Consider the following 18,536-nt stretch of genomic DNA (forward strand, 5'->3'; position numbering starts at 1 on the left):
TCAAAGGTCAAGATGCCAACCAAGAAAATAATAATTAGGAACCCAAGACTGGTCAAAACCCAGTTAACAAAGTAAGTTACTTATAATGTAGGAAGCAGCTACAGACCTGACTCTATAGTCTATCTAAACTAGCCATTCCTAATTATATTTTTTGCTAGGTAATTGACCCTGGACCAGAAAGGAAAGGGTATCTATAAGGACATGATTAGAGCAATCACTAAAATTTGAAGGGGTTTTGTGGATTGGATAGTAGTACTGTATCAATGGTAATGTCCTAAAAACTGTGGCTTTACATCAGCATGTTCTCAATACGTTTTCAAGGATCTCGAGGTGATGGGACATCTTGTATACAACTTACTTTGAAATACTTTGGAAAACAACAATATTAATAAATAGGGAATTATAAGCCAAATATGTAAAATGTTAACAACTGAGGGGATCTAGATAAAAAGCATATAGGAGTCCTTTATATTAGTCTTACAACTTTTCTCTAAATTTTATATTATTTCAAAATTTAAAAATATAGAAATAAAATTTTAAATGCTTTAACAATTAAATGTAGTATATTTAAAAAGAAATGTCTAGACCAGGTGTAGTGGCTTATGCCTGTAATCCTAACTCTGGGAGGCCACAGCAGGAGGATCGCTTAAGCTCAGGAGTTCAGGACCAGTTCAGGACCAGCCTGAGCAACATAGTGAGACCCTGTCTCTACCAAAAAAAAAAAAAAAGTTTAAAAATAAAATATTTCGACAATGGCATATAGTATATCTCAAAAATTAACTAAACTAATAAATATATGAAGCAATTCTAATTTTAGCTCTTAAAAGTCTCACTGGACTTCAGTGAAAAAGAAATATTTACATTAAATTAAATTAGAAGGTACTCATTCCAGAGAATTCAAATAAAGGTAATAATGTAAACACTCTATGAAGTTATATACAGGTAACTTTTAAAATATGATAATGTAAAAACACTCCTTTAAATAGCCCTCTTCAAAACTGAAACAGTATACTTCAGAAATATTAGCCAATCTCTGTAGGAAAAAAATAAATCACCAAATTTAACCAATGACTAAATTTGTTCAATGACTTCTAGTATTGCTACAATAACACAAATACAAGAAGAATCTTTCAATTCTGGTACTAGCAATACTTCAATTTCCAAAAGAGATTAATTTTTTTTTTTTTTTTTGAGACAGAGTCTCGCTTTCTTGCCTAGGCTAGAGTGAGTGCCGTGGCGTCAGCCTAGCTCACAGCAACCTCAAACTCCTGGGCTCAAGCGATCCTCCTGCCTCAGCCTCCCGAGTAGCTGGGACTACAGGCACAAGCCACCATGCCCGGCTGATTTTTTATATATATATATTAGTTGGCCAATTAATTTCTTTCTATTTTTATGGTAGAGACGGGGTCTCGCTCAGGCTGGTTTTGAACTCCTGACCTTGAGCAATCCGCCCGTCTCGGCCTCCCAGAGTGCTAGGATTACAGGCGTGAGCCACCGCGCCCGGCCCAAAAGAGATTAATTTTAAGTATATTATTCATCTAGCAATCTTATCACTTTCAATTTTTTTTTTTGGAAAAACTATTTCTTTGCCAGTACTTCTGGAGTTGCTTTCATAACTTCTAATCTGAAATGCTTTTTTGAGAATAGTAATAAAGATTTCTATGAAATGACTCTGGAAACCCTGAGATAGCTTTCTCTTTTCATTGAGATAGAAAATGCTACCAAATTTTTATTACAAGAGATAAGACCAATAGAAACCTTTAAAAGTTACACGCCCTAATACATTTTAAACATTAAATAGCACCCACAAAGCATATTATGTACATTTTAATCAATGTCATTGTCAAGTATATATGACAGCAAAACTTTCACTTCATTAAAAACAATACATCCTTACTCCTTAGTAATAAATACATACCATCTGGGAGTTGGAAGTGAAGCTTACTACTTATCACATGTTTATAACTTGGTCATTAGGATGGAAGATTCTTAAAACAAATTGTGACAAACCTGAAAACTTAAATAACTGAGTTCCTATTTCCTGAATTTCCTTAACAGGAAGATTTCCCTTCTTGCCAGACTTCCTGAATCACTTCCTAGGGAGACAGCGTCCATCTTAAAGTAGTAGTTTCTATTCCACAAAAGCCTAGTTTCCAAGGAGATGCTGTAGAATCCAACATTACTTTCGGCTGACATTTATAAGAAAAAAAAAATCCCTCTTAGCCAAAATTGTAATTCTCTTAGATCAACAATAGCAAAATAAAAACTAAACATACAAATAAGTAAACAATGATGTATAGGCTGAAAAGAGACTCATTTCAACACCAAATAGAAAAGCTACTAATACCAATCAAATGATGACAACTAGAAAACATACTTTTGTTTGTAGTCTATCTTGAATAATAAAGAAACAAACACTACTTTGTGTCTTCGTACATGTACCCAAGAGAAGACAGAAACCTTTCAACCACTTTTATTTTTTTTCAAGACAGAATCTCACCCTGTTGCTCAGGCTAGAGTACATTGGTGTGATCATAGCTCACTGTAGCCTCAAACTCCTGGGCTCAAGTGATCCTCTTGCCTCAGCCTCCCAAGTAGCTCTGACTATAAGTGTGCCACCACATCCAGCTAATTTTTGACTTGGTTTCTCAGAGTGCTGCAATTACAGGCATGAGCCACTGTGGTTGGCTGGCATATTTTTTAACATTAGACTTGCAATGTGTTCATTTTTCTCTGGCAATTTATAGACCTAATTACTTTTTTTTTCTTTTCTTTTTTCCCCAGAAGTAGATATATTTCTGAAAACATCTAATTGCTTTTAATAGCTACATAATATCCCATATTATGAATATACCAATTTAATATTTTTGAGTTTTTACTTACAAAGAAGATAAAAATCTATAATTAGAGATGAGAGCTTATTTGGAGGTTCTAGCAGACAGTACAGCTACTTGCATATCCTTCATCAAAAAACCATTCTCGGCCGGGCGCGGTGGCTCACGCCTGTAATCCTAGCTCTTGGGAGGCCGAGGCGGGCGGATTGCTCAAGGTCAGGAGTTCAAAACCAGCCTGAGCAAGAGCGAGACCCCGTCTCTACTATAAACAGAAAGAAATTAATTGGCCAACTGATATATATATATAAAAAATTAGCCGGGCATAGTGGCACATGCCTGTAGTCCCAGCTACTCGGGAGGCTGAGGCAGAAGGATCACTCGAGCCCAGGAGTTTGAGGTTGCTGTGAGCTAGGCTGACGCCATGGCACTCACTCTAGCCTGGGCAACAAAGTGAGACTCTGTCTCAAAAAAAAAAAAAAAAAAAAAAAAAAAAAACCATTCTCCCCTGTTGGGGAAGGTCATCCTCTTCCGATGAGTGTGTTATAATAAGAGGTGAGGTAAAATGTGTTTGAGGCTGGGTGTAGTGTCTCAGGCCTGTAACCATCAAAGATGGTTTTATCTTACAGTAACATCTTGGCATATTAAATGTTTTAAGCTACAAGAATTTAAGAAATGGTAGATGTAGGCCGGGCACAGTGGCTCACACCTGTAATCCTAGCACTCTGGGAGGCCTAAGCAGGCGGATTGCTCAAGGTCAGGAGTTTGAAACCAGCCTGAGCAAGACTGAGACCCCGTCTCTACTAAAAATAGAAAGAAATTAATTGGCCAACTAAAAACATACAGAAAAAATTAGCCAGGCATGGTAGCGCATGCCTATAGTCCCAGCTACTCGGGAGGCTGAGGCAGTAGGATTGCTTGAGCCCAGGAGTTTGAGGTTGCTGTGAGCTAGGCTGACTCCATGGCACTCTAGCCTGGGCAACACAGTGAGATTCTGTCTCAAAAAAAAAGAAAAAGAAAAAGAAAAGAAAAGAATGGTAGATGCGGGAAAAACTCTCTAACCTTTTTTTTTTTTTGTCTTTTAAAAATTTTAGGCCGGGCGCTGTGGCTCACGCCTGTAATCCTAGCTCTTGGGAGGCCGAGGCGGGCGGATTGCTCAAGGTCAGGAGTTCAAAACCAGCCTGAGCAAGAGCGAGACCCTGTCTCTACTATAAATAGAAAGAAATCAATTGGCCAACTGATATATATATAAAAAATTAGCCGGGCATGGTGGCACATGCCTGTAGTCCCAGCTACCAGGGAGGCTGAGGCAGAAGGATCGCTCGAGCCCAGGAGTTTGAGGTTGCTGTGAGCTAGGCTGACGCCACGGCACTCACTCTAGCCTGGGCAACAAAGCGAGACTCTGTCTCAAAAAAAAAAAAATTTTATTACACAAATATCTCCCATTCCCACATATCAGAGGAAAGATGTCCTTGCTCTCTCTAAAACTAATAATGGAGAACTTTTAGAAAATAAAGTCCAATAAGCTTTCCTCCTTCCCTGGCCCAAAATAACCCCAATGTGTCAAATGAGATAGCTTATCCCCTTAATGTTTACATTTAATTTAAATTTTTTAGCACAACATTGGAGATTGACTCTAAATCAGCAAAAAATATATATATTTACAATATTTCTCCAAAAAACAAAAAATATAACCAAACCCTTTAAACACTAACTTTAGAAGTTTTATTTATGGAGCGGTTATTTTTTTAATCGCCAAATGATTTTATAATATATATATATATAATTTTCTTCCTTTCCTTTGTGGTTTTTCACCCCGGTGCTTGGAAAGATGGAGGCAGGGGGTCTGGTCCTGCAGTCTGAGGAGGGCAGGCTCTCCTAGGAAGGCCTTATCTAACAGCAGATTGTAGGAAATGTGATGGACTCCCCAGGTTACTCTGTTCCCCAAAGGAAACACTTCTTTCCTCCACATGGACCGACCCTTACCTCTAAAAACCATTCCCCTCGTAGTCCCAAAGAAAAGTAAGACCCAGCAAGGGCACTGTCCATCCGCTGCCACTCCTGGACTCCCTTTTCTGCTGACCAATTTATGTGCACAGTAAAAATGATTGTTTTTCCAAACCAAAAAACAAATAAACATAAAAACCAAAACCCAAAACAAACCATCAGCTTGGAAATTTCTGTGGATGAAATGTCCCAGAGTCACAGGCACTCTCCCGACACAATCCCTGCTCTGAAGGGGTCTCTTCACGTCCCCTTTTATAAAAAGACAACAAAACAAAATGAAGTAATCTTTTCAGTATTTTCCACAGGACCAACCAAAAAAAAAGGCAAGAAGCTTCCAATTATAGGTCCAAAAAATAAAAAACTTCTGCCTACCCAAACCTTTAGATAACCCAAGTCACATGCAAATTCAAAGCAGTTCAACAAAAACAAAACATCTGAACTGATTGATACCAGAGCTGCCACTCAAAAAACAGAATTTGCAGTTCTATTCTAACCAAGATAATTACCTGCCAAACAACATAAACAACAATGGAAAACTTTCTCAAGAGGAAAAAAAAAATCAACTCTAAAAAGAATTCAGATAAATCAAATAATGGCAGGAAAAGATTAACTGAATAACAAAAATAGAGAAGACAAAAAAATAATAAAATTGTGGATGCAAAATCAACAATATCAATAACTATATTGTTAATGAATAGAAATTTCAATTAAAAGGCAGAAATTGACAAAATTGATTGAAAAAGGAAGACACAACTATATGCTATCCAAAAGAGATAAATTTTAGATGTAAAGGCATAAAGAAGTTGAAAATATATGAAAAGAAAAAGATACATAACACAGAAAAAGAAGAAAAAGGCTGGGGTGCCTATATTAATATCACACAAAATAGATTTTTTTTTAAAATGGGGTCTCACTATGTTGCCCAGGCTGGACTCCCATAACTAGGCTCAAGTGATCCTCCCATGTCAGCCTCCTGAGTAGTTGGGACTACAGGTGCATGCCACGGCACCTGGCCTAGACAAAATAGATTCTAAGACAAAAATTACTACCAGATTACTACCAGATCCTGATTTGGATAAAGAACAAAATGAAAGAAAAAATTAAAATAAAAAAAAAAACCTAGACATAATATAAAAAGAGCTACCTGAAAACACTGGAAAGTGAAGAAAAACAGGCAGATTCTGGGAGAGCTGTGAAGTGAGTTTCCATTTTCAAGGTTCAAGGGTCAAGTACAGTCAGAATGGTGAGGGGAACAGAAACGCTGATAGAGAAAAACAGTCTTTCTGGCTCGGAATCAGAATAGTACAAACAAATAAATTGCATGGTGATGACAGGATTAGTTCACCAAGGAGACAAACAGTATGTTGTATGTTAATAATATAGCTTCAAAACACATGGAGCAAAACTTGACAATATTAAATGGATAGACAATTACAAAATCTTAGCTGCAGATTTAAAGTTAATTCCTGCAACTGAAAGAATAACTAGATTTAAAAAGTCATCAAAGACATAGATGATATGAGCAATACGATCAACCACCTTGACTTAATTGATATCTATAGAACTATACCTCACAACTGCAGAATACATGTTCTTTCCAAGTGCTCATGGTAGATGAACCAGGAAAAGTCATATGCTGGGCCATAACACTAGCCTCAGTAAATTTAAAAGCATTAATAGCATAAAGAATATGTTCTTTGACTACAATAGAATTAAATTAGAAATCAACAATAATTTCTTGAGCTGTCATGTACAAAAGAAAAAAAAAAAAAGAAATCAACAATAAGAAAACATAAATATTTGGAAATTAAACAACAAACTTTTCAACAATCCATGGATCAAAGATGTATTAACAAGGAAAATTAGAAAATATTCTGAACTGAATGATAATGAAAATATATGTCAAAATTCATGAGATGCAGCAAAAACAGTACTGGGAGAGAAATGTTCAGCTTTAAATGCTCATATTTTTTGAAAAAAGAAAGATCTAAAGTCAATGGCCTTTGTTCCCATCTTCAGAACTGAAAAAGAAAGCAAATTAAATGCAAAATAAGTAGAAAGAAAAAGAATAAAGAGCAGAAAACAGTGAAAGAGAAATGCCCAACAATATAGAAAATAACTGAGACTAATAACTGATGGTGTGCAAAGATGGCATTCTCTCCACATTGGTCTAAAAATATAATGCAATCTCATTAACATCCAGGAAAGTTTTCTGAAGAAATTGATAGGCTGATTCTATACCTTACATAGAAATGCAAAGACACAGAATAGCAAAAACAACCTGTAAAAAGAAGAACAAGGTTGGGGGATTTACAATACCTGATGTCGGACTTACTATCTACAATAATTAGGACATTATGGTTAGAGCATAAAGAGAGATGCTTAGGCCAGGCATGGTGGCTCATGCCTGTAATCCCAGCACTTTGGGAGGCCAAGGTAGGTGGATCACTTGAGGCCAGGAGTTCAAGCCTGGGTTGGGCAACATAGTGAGACCTCATCTCTCCAGAAAATAAAATTAGCTGGGTGTGGTGGCACACACCTGTTGTCTTAGCTACTCAGGAAGCTGAGTGCGAGGTGAGAGGATTGCTTGAACCAGGAGGTCAAAGCTGCAGTGAGCTGTGATTATGCCACTACACTCCAGCATGAGCAACAGAGGGAGACCCTGTCTCTTAAAAAAAAAAAAAAAAGAAAAGAAAGAAAGAAAAAAGGGCATAAAGATCAATGAAATACAGAACCCAGTAATAGCTCCATATTTACATGATCAAATGATTTGTGACAAAGGTGCCAAGAAAATTCAATAGGGAAAGGATAGTCTTTTAAACAAATGTTGCTGGATTATGGCTATCTATATAGGAAAAAAAATTAACCTGACTCTTATCTCATACAGTACAAAAAATTAACTCAAAACAAATTATAGATCTAAAGGTAAAGATTATAAAAATTCTAGAAGAAATCATAGGAGAAAATCTTTGTAATCTTGGGTAAGTCTAAGATTTAAGAAAACAGGACAGAAAAAAGAACGAATATAAAAAGAAGCCAAAGAAAAAACATCTAGCAAGCAGTTGGAGATAAGGTATCATAACTTAGTAATAGGACTGGACTTACTGCTTTTGAGGTATTCTCATAGTGCTTTGTTCATACCTCTTTTGCAACCTATATCACAGCAAAACCATTCTTTCATTCAGACAAAACACACACGAATAAAAGACTTTCCATCTACTCTGGAGCCTATGAATCTTTACATGAAAAATTAATACTTAAGGAGAAAGACAGAAATTGGAAGGTAGCTTTTCCCACATCAAACTAGATAATAATAATATTTCATAAGAATACTTTATAAAGGCAAAGCACACTAATGAAAAAGGCAGAGTTAGAAAGGTCAAAATTAAAAGAAAAAAAGAATTGGTAAAATTTCATGAAATATCTTTATGACAAAAGCATATAAGAGAACCTTCTCTTTTTTTTTTTACTTCAAGGGAGTCTTTAATTAATGTTTGGTAGAATTCATTTAAATTGGATAGACTTTTAACAGTCCCATTTACAATTCAAATTCCTTCAAACAACTTAATAGCATTTATACATTCAAGAAATGTAATTCTCTTTTTAAAAGCACTTCAAATGCATGACCCAATAAGCAAAACCTTGCCAAGTGCTTAACTCTTATAAATATAATAAATTAAATATATAGTAACTTTCCAAGTTTTCTGAAACATTTCAGAATTTTCGCAGGCTTACCAATACCTTCCAACTAAAGTCACAAGTCTAAAAATTTGTCAGACATTTAAAATTAGAATCTTAAGGCCAATGTCACATACTGTGCTATGCCAATTAATATAGCAAATGCTACAGTTTGTCTCAATGCATACAAAAACTACTCCTGAACTTAACACACAAAAAAGTATTCCTGACCAAGGGAATTGTTTCCTGACCTTCTTGAAAATTTGTAATCATTATATATTTCATTTGAGAACTGTAGCACTCAGTGAAGTTTTCTTAAAGAGAAATGAGTAGTTTAGGGCCCAGCAGGCAAACCAGTTCACAATGCTGGGATGATGAGGAACTGAAGCTTGGGGACTTCAAGAGTGAATCAACTACTTTAGTTAATTCAATGGTAAATGAGAATACTACCATACTTGTGGTGAGAATCAAATAATATAACATGGGAAAACCCTTGTCACATGTTACAAAATTGGTGGCAGCTACAGATTTAGGTAGAATTCAACTTGTTTATACTAGTATGCAAATTATCAGAATACTTATGAAGTTAACTTTTTAAAAACGCTTTTAAATGGAAATTTTATTTAAATAAATTAACTCATCTCAACCTGAAAACACAGCTTCTGATCTTGACAATCTCTTAATTACTTAGGGAAGCAAACTCCTGGTTTCTTACAAGCCATTGTGCTGTATAATTGTTTAAATCAATTCTTGAAAGGGGAACTAGACTATATTTTTGAACATATGTCCTTAATAGAACATGTTAAGTATCCCACTTTTTTCTGCTTTAAAAAAAAATCTGAATTTCTAGAAGTGAAATTATGAGAAAAATTCCCATGACGAAACCTTCCTCTAAGGGTTCTTCTAGCTCAAAACATTTTTCCCTAAAGATTATTACCTACTCCAGTTGGGTAAGAATTGGGGGAAGGTGGGAGAGGTAGTAATTTTGAAATCAGTGTACTAGGAGTCACTAGCCATCCATTATCCATCAGAAATGGATACATCTCAGAAAGCCAAGAAGAAAATAAGAATCTCTATTTAAAAAATAGTGCTTTAGGGCCGGGCGCGGTGGCTCACGCCTGTAATCCTAGCACTCTGGGAGGCTGAGGCGGGCGGATTGCTCGAGGTTGGGAGTTCGAAACCATCCTGAGCGAGACCCCGTCTCTACTAAAAATAGAAAGAAATTAATTGACCAACTAAAAATATATATACAAAAAACTAGCCGGGCATGGTGGCACATGCCTGTAGTCCCAGCTACTTGGGAGGCTGAGGCAGGAGGATCGTTTGAGCCCAGGAGTTTGAGGTTGCTGTGAGCTAGGCTGACGCCACGGCACTCACTCTAGCCTGGGCAACAAAAAGTGAGACTCTGTCTCAAAAAAAAAAAAAAAAAAAAAATAGTGCTTTACATTGAAGTTTCAAAAATAACTATTTTTCAAAGCATATTGCTCTAGTTTGGGGTTCTGAAACACAAGATGATTGTGAAAAATAGAGAAAAAATTCTAAATACAAATTAAATAGCTTTCAGAGGGTTTAGATAGCTACAAAATAAGCTCCAAACATAGTAAGATAGGCTGAAAGGTTATTTATTGTAAGAAAAATGACAAATTTTATCATTTCCCTGATCTGATAAAGGTAAAAACTTTGCAGAAAGGCTACACATTGAAGGCGGGAAAAAGTAGTCTAATAAGGTCTATCTGTGTAGTCAAGATTAAAGAAATAAAAAGAGCCTGGGATAGACAGCATACTTTTCAGGTATCAAATCTGCCTTATCACACTCTCAATATATATGTAGCTAATGCCAACTATTTAGAGCAGACTACTGATTGGCCACATTGGAACAGATACAGTCTTATTACTAGCTGAAGCAGGGAATGTGATCTAAGACGACAATATAAACAAGGTGGAGGCAAGCTAAGTAACGGCCTGGCAATCCCAAAGGCACTGATTAGATGAAGAAAGTTTTTTGTTGTTGCCATTTTTTGTTGTTGTTTTCCAGAATAGAAGTAAAAAAAAACCAGGCTCCATTCCTTTGGCAGGATTCCTAGTTGGAATGTTCTCCAGAGAGGGTTCATTATTTGAACTCCTATCTCAATGGCCACCTAAATATTGACAGAACTTTGCTATATAAAATTAATATCAACTCATGCAAGGTAGACATACCCTGTAACCAAGACAACTGAGATCTTCTAGCTGAAGATGCCACAAATAACTCAAAATATTACATGGAAAACCATTTCTTAAAACAGGTACTTATTTTCTAATCATAATTATTCCAGTCTCTTCCATAGAACTGCTTCTGTAAATGCTTTTTTTAATGTATCAAAGAGATTCTTTTTCCAATAGTTAATAGAGTCAAATGTATTCCAAGTTAGGAGTTCTTATATGTCTTACTAAGCAAACACTATGATTCTATCTTCTTTTTCTCTAGAAATCCATCAGATGTATGTTCCAACATGGAAGTGCTTTCTTTCCTTCTCATGGTAGCAAAAAGCATATCCATCATCCCCAAGGTTTCTAGTAGTTCTTTTTGGTAATCAATCTCTTTTTCTACAAGTCCTTGAAGTACCAAAAACTTTTTATCAAATACAGGGGACTGACCAATCACAGGCAGATATATATCAATAATTATTTCAGCAACATTGATCAAAACAGGGGCAAATCTTGGCTGAGAAAGATTCCTTATCAAAATATTAAGAGCATGACTGATTTCCTTTTCATTCTGACCTGCAAGGGCATTTGCAAGGTCTCCTCTTCGATTTAGCTCTTTTATGATGGAAACTGTAACCTCACTCAGGTGTCTTTATTGTACAAGTAGGCTCAAGGACTCTGTCAAGTGTCTTAGAGATCCAAAAATGTTTCAGATCTCTGTCATACAATTCTAGGTATTTCTTTGCTGGCCTATTGATCAAAATGTCATCCTGCTGTTTCATGTAATTTTTTCCTTTAATAAAGGTTCGATATGTGGGCCGCCTTCTCCTGGGAAGAGAATCCTTCTTCACTTCAGATTTTCGGTGTTAACACTTAGTATTCCATTGGTCATTCCTACAACTATTGTCTCATCTTGATGTGAAAGGGCAAGACTCAAAATTAAAGCTGCATAATCAAAACTGTGGACTACTTTGTAGGAAGCTGTGCTATATACTTTCACCTTCCTACCAGTGAGCCAGAAAGTAACCTCTGTCCAGAGCTGCTTAGACATAAACATGTCACAGTTTTATGATGATTTTTCAAAGACACTAGCAACTGTCCTCCTTTTAACATGTCCCAGACTTTAACATAACGACCTCCTGCCGACACCAGAAGACCTCCAGAGGGAAAAAGCAGGACACTCTCCACCGGCTGCCCATGCTCAACAGAGAGAACACTCTTATTTGTTCGTGCATCAAACATCTTCACAGTATGATCATATGATCCTGTTATAAAGAGATCTGAGTTAAGTTTGCTAGCACATCCACACCTCGCATAATCAGAATGTTCTTTAAAAGTCAAAATTTCTTTGGAGTTTGGAATATCCCATAATTTAACTGTATAGTCATCAGCCCCAAAGACCACATGGTATTTGTCAGCTGTAAAATCTACCACGTGAACTGCTTTTGTATGGCCTTCAAACCGCCTGAGGGGAGTCCTCCCACTTATATCAAAAGGCTGAATTCCACCATCTTCACTGCCAGCCACAAGCAATTTACCATCCTGTCGAAAAGTCGCACAGTATGCTGTATCTTTAAATCGAGAAAAGGTTTTTATAGGCTCTTGGGAGTATCGGCCATAAATGTGAATTCTTGAGGAGGCTGAGGAGAAAAGTCTACTTTTGATACAGCACCAAATTCCTTAATCTGAACAGGGGTCTTATAGTTGTTCCAATATAGTGTATCTTGGGTGATTTTTTTCACCAAGTATAGGATATGTCTGAATAGCTACAAGGCTTGTAACCAGACATAATTTCATATAATTGCACTGTTGTCTAAGGGACAATAGTTTGGAATTGATATTAGAAGTAATTAGTGTCTCTGCCTTAAGTCTCTGCTGGGCCCCAAGGATCCACCAAGACACCCGGCTCCTAGGACAATTAATTGGATTCTGCCAGCTCCCTAACTTGGACTGTTCTGGGTCACTCACGCAAAATCACACAGACCCCCAAGCAGCCGCCCACACACACTGAACAGAACCGAGAACCTTCTTTTACATGAGCATATTCCTAGAAAAATAAGTATAAAATCAAGTTTTTATAAAATGAAACATTTTTATGCAGCGGTAAAATTTCTTTTTCAATTAATTTCATTACCATACTGTTTAGAAAGATTCTATTATGATTTCGATAATGAACTCTATATTTTAAATATTTATGGATGTTCCTAAGTTAGGTTTGCTTAAAGCTACATATAGAGCTGAAATATTAGTGCACATTTTAAAGAAAGAATAACCTCACTGATGAAGAGAAAAATCAGAGACAAACTTAATAGAAATTATCCCATAAGGCTGATTTCTCTTCTATAATAGTAAAAGTGCATTTTTTTTAAGAGATGAGTCTTGGCCAGGCGTGGTGGCTCACACCTATCATCCTAGCACTCTGGGAGGCTGAGGCAGGTGGATCGTTTGAGCTCAGGAGTTCAAGACTAGCCTGAGCAAGAGTGAGACCCCGTCTCTACTAAAAAAAAAAAATAGAAAGAAATTAGCTGGACAACTAAAAATATATATATATAAAAATAGCCAGGCATGGTGGCACATTCCTGTAGTCCCAGCTAACTTGGGAAGCTGAGGTAGTAGGATTGCTTGAGCCCAGGAGTTTGAGGTTGCTGTGAGCTAGGCTGATGCCATGGCACTCTAGCCTGGGCAACAGAGTGAGACTCTGCCTCAAAAAAAAAAAAAAAAAAGCCAGGCGCGGTGGCTCACGCCTGTAATCCTACCTCACTGGGAGGCTGAGGCGGGTGGATTGCTCAAGGTCAGGAGTTCGAAACCAGCCTGAGCAAGAGCGAGACCCCGTCTCTACTATAAATAGAAAGAAATTATTTGGCCAACTAAGATATATACAGAAAAAATTAGCCGGGCATGGTGGCACATGCCTGTAGTCCCAGCTACTCGGGAGGCTGAGGCAGGAGGATCACTTAAGCCCAGGAGTTTGAGGTTGCTGTGAGCTAGACTGACGCCATGGCACTCACTCTAGCCTGGGCAACAGAGTGAGACTCTGTCTCAAAAAAAAAAAAGAGAGAGAGAGAGATCTCACTATGTTGCCCAGGCTGGTCTCAAACTCCTGGGTTCAAGCAATCCTCCTGCCTCAGCCTCCCCAGTAGCTGGGATTACAGGAGCAAGCCACTGTACCTGACTGAAAGTACACTTTTTTTAGCCCCTTTTTTTTGTGCCACAAAAGTGACAGGAGAAAGTGAAAATGACACAGAAAAATGAAAAGATAAAAGTTTAAAGATGTTCTCGATAGAGAAAGGATCCAAGATAAGTGGATCAAAAAAAGGAAAGGCCGGGCACAGTGGCTCACGCCTGTAATCCTAGCACTCCGGGGAGATCACTCAAAGTCAGGAATTTGAAACCAGCCTGAGCAAGAGCGAGACCCCATCTCTACTAAAAATAAAAAGAAATTAACTGGCCAACTAAAAACATATAGAAAAAATTAGCTGGGCATGGTGGTGCATGCCTGTAATCCCAGCTACTTGGGAGGCTGAGGCAGGAGGATCGCTTGAGCCCAGGAGTTTGAGGTTGCTGTGAGTTAGGCTGATGCCATAGCACTCTAACCCAGGCAGCAGAGTGAGACTCTGTCTCAAAAAAAAAAAAAAAAAAAAAGGAAAAGAAATGATATTTAACTTGAAAATTAAGTGTTCTATATTTATAAGGCTGACTGCATCAACCTTAGTTGTGATGGGTGGGGGGAGGGGAGGCCAAGCCTTGCTAGAATAATCTACAAATCTGAACCTTCAGTAAAAATGTCACAATCATAGCTATTACTTACCAAACATCTCTGTAAAAGTAACAAATTATCTCTAATTCTTAAACAATAACCTTCTAAGATAGGTATTATCCCCATTTGTCTTAACTTCAGAGAGGTAAAGAGATTTACTCAAAGCCACACTGTCATTAATAGAGGATCAGGGGCTGGTCATGGTAGCTTAGGTCTGTAATCCCAGCACTTTGGGGAAAATGAGGTGAGAGGATAGCCTGAGGCCAAGTGTTCAAGACCAGCATGGACAACATAGCAAGACCCCATCTCTCTAGAAAAAACAAACTTAGCTAAGTGTGGTGGTGTGTTGCCTATAGTCCTAGCTACTCGGGAGGCTGAGGCAGAAAGGTCACTTGAGCCCATAAGTGACTGCATTGAGCTATGATCACACTGCTATACTCCAGCCTGAGTGACAGAGTGAGACCCATCCCTTAAAAAAAAAAAGAATAGAGGAGCAAGAAGTCAAACCTAGGTATGCCCTTTGAAAACAGCGTTCTAACTCCCAAATGGTGTCATATACAATATTTCTAAATAGCTTTGTTTCATTTATAATAATTATGGTTATAAAAGAAATCCTTTAGAGAATTATGGAATAGTAAACACTTTTTGAGGCAGCAGCAATACTGGAAATTCCACTAAATTAGGCCAAAAATGATCTCCTAGAGTCAAAGGATAAAGTATGATGACATATGACTATTAAGACAATAAGAAACTATTTTAAATCTCTAGGAAATATATCCATTATCCTTTGTTAATCCAACAGAAAGCTAAAATGGGATCAAATGGCTTCATGGGTCTATAGAAAATATCTCAAAACACTTCAGCCACATTGTTTTGTGTTCTTTTTGTTTTTTTGTTTGTGTTTTTGGTATATATTTAAAGTGTACCACATGATGTTTTTGTATACTTACACATAATTAAATGGTAACTATAGTCCAGTGACTTAACATATCCATTATCTCACATGGTAACCCTTTTTGTGTCTGTGTGTTGTAAAGAGCATCTAAAACCTACTCTCTTAGCAATTATCCCGAATACAATACAGTATTATTAACTATAGTCCTCAAGTTGTACATTAGGTCTCTTGACTTATTCATCTTACACATATGCAACTTTGTATCCTCTGACCTCCATCTCCCCATTTCCTCCCTCCAACCCTCCCTGCCAACTTTAGTCACATCTTAAGAAACTGCTTACCAAATAAACTAGGAGTTAGGCTAGGAGTAGGTACACTGAAAATAAAGTGTATACAAAACGAAGGTACCAATTCAAGTCTTGCACTATTCAAGGGATTACAATGATTTATTAGAAAAAACAAGAAATTTCCCTAAATAAATATTCTGAAAACAGTCATTGACAGGCAATTAATTATCTTAAACTGAAGAAAAGAAACATGATCATCATACTTCATGTAAAACACCTGTTCAAAACGAGATGTCCAAAACCTATATAAATAACTAGAATGTATACTATCAAGAGGCTGAGGTAAAAAAAAAATTCAAAATCTCAAACATATGGGAAAATAATTAAATTTGAACAGAGAAAGCACACTTCCAAAACATAGAAAAGGAAGCCATTACCCTAGTGTCCAACTCAATGAAGTCAATCTACATTTTGCCAAAGTATAGATTATTAAAATATTAATAACTGCACTAAATCAATAAAATATTACATTAAAATAAGAAACCAGCACAGAAGATTCTGTGAAAGTAAATAAAATTTCTACCTTTGGCCATTTGGGATTGAGAAGTCGGGCTTTAATTGCATCATCCAGTGCCTTGTCATACTGCTGGATTTTCATGTAGGCTGCAGATCTATTGCTGTATAAGATGCAGTTCTGAGGGTCAACGGCAAGGGCTTCATTATACAGAACAATAGCTGTGTGGAAATCTCCATCATGACAGGCCTGGTTACTCTGACGAACTTTCTCAACAAATTCAGCTTTGCTCAGTACTGGTCCATCAGGACTTCTCTGGCCAATAGTCTTAGCACCAAAGAGAGGAATCTACAAACAAAGAGACTTTGTCAAAGTTCAGATAATCCATATGGGTTCCTCCTCTGTTATGGTTTGGATGTTTGTCCCTTCCAACTCTCATGTTAGAATTTGATCCCAAATGTTGGAGGTGGGGCCCAATGGGAGGTGTTTTGGTCATGGGGGTGGATCCCTCATGAATATATTTATGCCCTCCCTTGGGAAGCAGGGATTCCATGAATTCTATTAATTCCTACAAGAGCTAGTTGTAAAAACAGCTTGGCACCTCCCCACTCTCTCTTGCTTCCTCTTGCCATGTATTCTCTGCACAAACCAGCTCCCCTTCGCCTTCCACCATGAATGGAAGCAGCATGAGGCCCTCACCAGAAGCAGATGCAAAATTTTGAACTTTCCAGCCACTGGAATCCTGAGCCAAATAAACCTTTTTTCTTATAAATTACTCAGCCTCGGGTATTCCTTTACAGTAAAACAAAACAGACTATGTCATCCGGACCTCAAAAAAACACAAATGTTCTTCCTGATCTGCTTTACATTATGTCAATTTTTGTGCCCTAAAAGACTGCAAACTTTCCTCAAAGCAGCCAACATAGTGCCTTGAATGCATATGTGGATAGTTACATATATATTCATATTTATATAAGTACATATATGTTGATGGACAGAATGAATGAATGAATGAATGCAAAAGAGTACTCAGGCATTTCCTTGGCAATTTAAAGTTGTATTAGGGAAAAAACAAAATACAAACCTATATAAACAGTATAGGCCAGGCGCGGTGGCTCACGCCTGTAATCCTAGCTCTTGGGAGGCTGAGGCGGGCGGATTGCTCAAGGTCAGGAGTTCAAAACCAGCCTGAGCAAGAGCGAGACCCTGTCTCTACTATAAATAGAAAGAAATTAATTGGCCAACTGATATATATATAAAAAATTAGCCGGGCATGGTGGCTCATGCCTGTAGTCCCAGCTACTCGGGAGGCTGAGGCAGAAGGATCGCTCGAGCCCAGGAGTTTGAGGTTGCTGTGAGCTAGGCTGACGCCACGGCACTCACTCTAGCCTGGACAACAAAGCGAGACTCTGTCCCAAAAAAAAAAAAAAAACAAAAAAACAGTATAATCTCAACTATGTTAAGATGACTGTACTTAAAAAAAATAATGAAAAGACAGGTGGAGTGGCATGTACCTATGGTTCTAGCTACCCAATATTATGTTCCAAGGAAATCATAGGTATTCAAGATACTGGGATGAACAAAGTTAAATACATTTCTTCTTCGGTAAAAGACTCAGAAATTTAGGTCATTAAATATGAAATGTCCCATTTCAAATCAAAATTCTAGTTTATTATATATCAAACAAGAAGCAGTACAATTAATCAAAGTACACATCTATTATAAAAACAGTTTTGCCATCTTAATGGTAGCTTGTACATGCCAGCAGCAAATAAGCATGCAGAGCAAGTGTCAAAGAAATCACCAAAGGCGTTTTCCATAGCTTGTTGGGAACTGAATTATTTTTCCTTGCAAGAAGTAGTCCAAAGCCTGGAAGAAGTGGTAGTCAGTTGGTGCAAGGTCTGGTGAATATGGTGGATGACACAGAGTTTTCAAGTCCAGCTTCTATAGTTTGAGCAGTATTGTTTGTGCAAAATGTGGTCGAGTGTTGTCTTACAAGAGGATCAGCTTGTCTCTATTGACCAGCCTGTCTCTATTGACCAATTGTGGCTGCTTAATCGCAAGCATCATCATTTCGTCCACTTCGTTGCAATAGACATCTATTATAATTGATTGACCAGGCTTCATGTAGCTGTAGTGAATAATACCAGCACTGGACAAACAAACAGACACCATTAGCTTTTTTGGATGAATATTTGGTTTTGGACCATGTTTCAGCAATTCGTCCATATCCGACCATTGTGCCAAATGCTTGTAATTGTCAAAAAGAATCTATTTTTCATCACACATAAAATATGGTGTAGAGAGTATATTAATTAAAGTCATAGAGTCAGGCTATTTTTGTAGTATCATTGTGGATATAAAGTGATAAATGTGATCC

General features: G+C 37.3%; 1 protein-coding gene and 1 pseudogene across 1 annotated transcript in view; both read right to left on the minus strand.

The window, feature by feature from the left end:
• Positions 1-18,536, minus strand: part of TTC28 (tetratricopeptide repeat domain 28) — a 623,216-nt gene that overhangs the window by 582,125 nt on the left and 22,555 nt on the right. Inside the window, exon 2 of the mRNA XM_012763803.2 lies at positions 16,226-16,504. Within this exon, the coding sequence (XP_012619257.2) occupies positions 16,226-16,504 (279 nt within the window). The remainder of the gene's footprint in view (positions 1-16,225; positions 16,505-18,536) is intronic.
• On the minus strand, positions 9,950-12,492 carry LOC105870888 (U3 small nucleolar RNA-associated protein 15 homolog pseudogene; annotated as a pseudogene).

Source organism: Microcebus murinus, chromosome 22 (genome assembly GCF_040939455.1).
Source record: "Microcebus murinus isolate Inina chromosome 22, M.murinus_Inina_mat1.0, whole genome shotgun sequence".
Classification (NCBI taxonomy): Eukaryota; Metazoa; Chordata; class Mammalia; order Primates; family Cheirogaleidae; genus Microcebus; species Microcebus murinus.